The sequence below is a fragment of the Electrophorus electricus genome, chromosome 11, assembly GCF_041902795.1.
Source record: "Electrophorus electricus isolate QZ-2024a chromosome 11, ASM4190279v1, whole genome shotgun sequence".
Classification (NCBI taxonomy): domain Eukaryota; kingdom Metazoa; phylum Chordata; class Actinopteri; order Gymnotiformes; family Gymnotidae; genus Electrophorus; species Electrophorus electricus.
Window position 1 is genome coordinate 565,749 of NC_137507.1, and position 4,252 is coordinate 570,000.

Consider the following 4,252-nt stretch of genomic DNA (forward strand, 5'->3'; position numbering starts at 1 on the left):
TTTGCCAAATGTCCAAAAAAACAAAAAGGTCTGTTAATGATAAACTAAAAACTCCATCACCAACTCATGTGTCCTCGTTATCGTGACTATATCAGTCGTCTGGATGATCAGTCCAGGTGAATCCTCGCTGATGTGAACACGCCTTTTCCCTGGGAGCACTCGGACCTTCAGTGGCTAGGAGGCGGGCACCTCGGCTCCTTTAAGGCACTGAGGAGTTAAACGGTGGCGGAGGCAGGGAGAGGCTCCTCCGCGAGGCTCTATGGCAGAGAGGCTTAGCGCACCAGCCAATGCGATTAAAGCGGCTGAGCGAAGATGCGCGAGTCTGTAGCCTGCTGGACGGCGAGAGCTGGTGAAGATGCTTTGAGTTTGGAATCTAGTGATTGTTTCTGCCGCTTTTGCTTTTCCCGACTTGTTTTCCATTTTTCTTGAACATGTATGATTTCTTCTTCCTTTTTGTTAATTTTTATTTCTCTTTTAAATATTCTTCTTTTCCCAGTTCATTTTAATTAATCTAGCACATGTGAATTTATTTTTCGTTTCCAAGTTTTCTTTCTTCCGCGCTCCCACCTGGTGTGTGTTGTGCAGACCTGCCTTTGCCTCTGACTCAGCATCGCACCTGAGCTGCACGCGAGCGCTGCATCCCTGCCGCGCCTGCACGCTGAGGCACAGGCGAGACAGCGGGCCACAGCGGAGAAGTCGGACTACAGCTTTAACGAAGACAATCACAGGAGCGCATCCATTCATACGCGGTGCGTCAGGAGGAGCGCAAAAAGCGCAAAGCTTATACGCACGAGCCAGGAGGATTGTGCCAAGCCACTGCTCGCGGACGGCTGGACTGGCTTCCTTTGAACCTTTCAGCTGGCATAGTGAGGGGGCATCAGGAAAACAGCAGTGGATAAAGTGCAAAGTGCGCGGCGTACGAAGAGAAAGCATAGCGCGAGGACCGAACGGAGCGGGGCATGTGGATGTTTGCATTTCTCTTTCTGCAGAGCATCCTGAATGGTTAGTCATTTTTTATTTTAAAACTTGATTTCATTTCTAAAATTATTCTATAAAAACCACATGGTATGCAAAACAAAATGTTGGAAATTAGATGAATGAATCAGGCGAAGCAGTAAGGTCATCACAGATGCAAATTAAAATTTAAATCAGTCTTCAGTGGTGTCAGGGATAGTCACCTATGACAGGAGAATGTGTCGGGCGAGGCTGCAGTTTTCTATATGATCATTTAAACCTATTTAGTGATCTTAACTGAAGGTATCTGTGATCACTACTAACAGGAAAAAAGATCTTTCTGTTCTCTCTGTTTAACACACACACAAACACGCACACACAAACACGCACACACACACACACACACACACACACACACACACACACACACACACACACACACACACACACACACACACACACACACACACACACAGCCATATTTCTCAGGCTTCTAGCTGGTATTCGCTAATTACCCAGGTTGTCCGCTTCTTGTTATTTGTTTTACGCTTGACGGGATGTTATCGCACGCGACCTTATGCTTAACACTTTAAGTGATTTAGAGGATTTAATGATGCATCGAAATTTCGAACACATTTGAAGAGCAATTTTTATATTTCCACATACCAAATGCAATCCTTTAGTGCTATAGCCAGTGTCTTGGCAGTGACTGACGTGTTGTATATCAGTTGTCTTCCACCTACCCCAGTCCACACGACTATTCTGAACTTAATCGCATTTTACTACTAAACAATTATATTTCATATATACTGAATCAAAAATGCAAAAATTATTACTGTGAAATGGAGAGGTGTAAATAGGTACATTTTAATATATGAAGTCCTCTGATGGCATTTGCCAAAAATAATTATTAGACAGTTTTAAAATAATGATATTAAGTAATATCATAAAAATGCCAATATAATATTTAAGGATCTCTCTCATTTTTGCGGTGATTTATTTAATTGTGAAAAGAGGGAGCCTGGTTGAACGGGTTATGCATACATACCTTTGCAATTTAAATTTGCCACCAACCAATGAATGTGTATTAAATAATCAAATGTTTTTAATAATATGCAAAGCCATGTGGATAGAAATCCATCTAATTTCAAGGGTGGATTATTGTGAAAGGATTGTGCAGATTGATAAAGACACTAGGGGTGTGTAGATCCCCAGGCCACGGTTACTGCCCAGTGCCTCCACAACAACACATGAAGCATCTCATTAGTCAGATGTTGACATGAATCATGAGTGAAGAAATAGCAAAAAACACAATCAGAACAGGGAGGGTACCGAAAATATCTGGAAAACTGTGTGTGTGTGTGTGTGTGTGTGTGTGTGTGTGTTTGTGTGTGTTAATTACAGGGTGTCCCTGCACTCCAACCCATGCAGTGTTGTGTATGTGTGGTTGAAAAGCCTGTGTGATTAATTTCTTTCTCTTGTGTATTATCTTGTGTGTTATCTTGTGTATTATCCGTCGATTTCAATGCATTGGAGTCTAGACGGTAGGAAAAGCAGGATGTGTGTGTGTACCTCAGCTGTGCAGGCATGGCGGTCAGTAAGTAAGAGCGTGGCAGGGTGGGTGCAGTGAGGGTGAGAGTAACGGAGGGAGAAACACCGAATGGGGACAGGAAAAGGAAACAATCTCCTCCAGAAACTGCAGACAGATAGACACACACACACAGGCAGACAGACAAACAAACAGACGTCAGTCAGTGTTGGTTACTATGTGACAACCAGAAGATGAACAGGCATCTACATGAAGAGCAGTTTGGGCTGTTAATTATTAAATCTAAAACCTTTTTTTTCTCTTCTTTTTCTGTGGTTTGGGGAGAAGCTGGTGTGGACATGTTGAATGTCATTCTGGAGCAGTGCTGTTGGTGGGTCTGTAGCTTGAAAAATCCTGTTTGTTCAACTGGAAGGAGAGATTAATTTTATATTTATTATATTGTTTTAGAGTTCTTTCTTAATGCGACATATAGTATTGCTTAGATAGTTGATTAGTAGGTTCCTGGGCAGACTGCGCGGAGACCTGCGTCCACCTCCAGCTATACACCAGGCAGTGCATTACTGCAATACCCCCACAAAACAAGACAATGGCGGCTTCTTTTGGGCTTTGACATAGTGTGTGAGTTTGATTAGGAGGAATAATTTGAGTTTATTTCACTTTATCTTTTCTCTTGTGTGATTGTTTTGAAAGTGTTTTTTTCTCCTCTCAAACCAATTCTTTTCTAGAAAATTCTAGTTCTCTAGAAGGGTTTCACACATGCTTTTTGGCCTGTCTCTATGGAAACATCCAGTACTAATACCATGGCTGGGTGTTTGATTAAATAAGGCCAATGGTGAGACTGATTCCAGAGGTTCAGGGGGCTAGGGTTTAGATTACTGCCTTGCCTGGTGACACTTAAACAGCTGATTCAATCTGAGGGACCAAATAATACACAATTTATATTCATGGTTCCTTTACAACTTTGCCTTTTAATATAGACGTATAGTTAAAGGTATAGGCAATCCTTTAGGAAAACACTGACATGTGAACACAAGCCATTGCATTACGCCATCACTGTCCAGTCTCGCATTCCACACTTGTAGCTGTAGCGCTGTAAACCTGCCTGCACAATCAGAAGCAAAGGAGGAACAGAGGATTATAATCTCACAACAATCCTAATCTTGGTCTGAAACATATCCTGATTTTATCAGAGATTACACAGCATCAATACATTCATGAAATTAGAACATATGCAGTTGCCTAAAAAAAGAATTACTTTTTTTTTTGTTACTATTGCTGAGCAATTTGGGTTGCAGAATAGCGGCCCTGACGTGACTCAGTGTGGTTCGTGGGAGGTAATCTATCAGGGGTAATTAGGACTGCTGCCTGATTAAGGCCCATCTGCTGGAGTTTGTGAGATGCTCTTGAAAGACTTACCCTTCAGTCCTCTACTGACTATTTAAAGATCCTCTGGAGTTAACGTCAGACTGCCGGCCTACGCTCGGATGTGAGGGTTTAGGAGACCTAATGGGATTAAAACAAATGATTGCCATGTTAGCCTGACATAGTTGGGTGTTGTTTATCTTTTGGACAGATTTTTTACTCATCCTTGAAACCTTTTTTTTCCTGCTTCATCATTGTCTGTTTAAAGGAGGGCCTTTTTTGCTGGTTGAGTTTCTAGGTGAGTCGATTGCTTCCATTGTTGTTTCAGATGAGATTCACATGTTTGGCTGTTCCGTGTGTGTGATGTCTGAAGCAAACGTGTCTGGG

General features: G+C 42.2%; 1 protein-coding gene across 3 annotated transcripts in view; it reads left to right on the plus strand.

Moving 5' to 3' along the window:
- The window catches only part of dscamb (Down syndrome cell adhesion molecule b), a 114,011-nt gene continuing 109,759 nt past the window's right edge, over window positions 1-4,252 (plus strand). The window contains exons 1-2 of one of the 3 annotated variants that reach the window (XM_081722451.1): window positions 1-433; window positions 545-1,002. In XM_081722451.1, coding sequence (XP_081578577.1) covers window positions 960-1,002 — 43 coding nt within the window. In that variant the 5' untranslated portion in view covers window positions 1-433; window positions 545-959. Of the gene's footprint in view, window positions 1,003-4,252 lie in introns of all 3 variants that reach the window. The other 2 variants (XM_081722450.1, XM_027022265.3) reach the window with 2 other exon arrangements.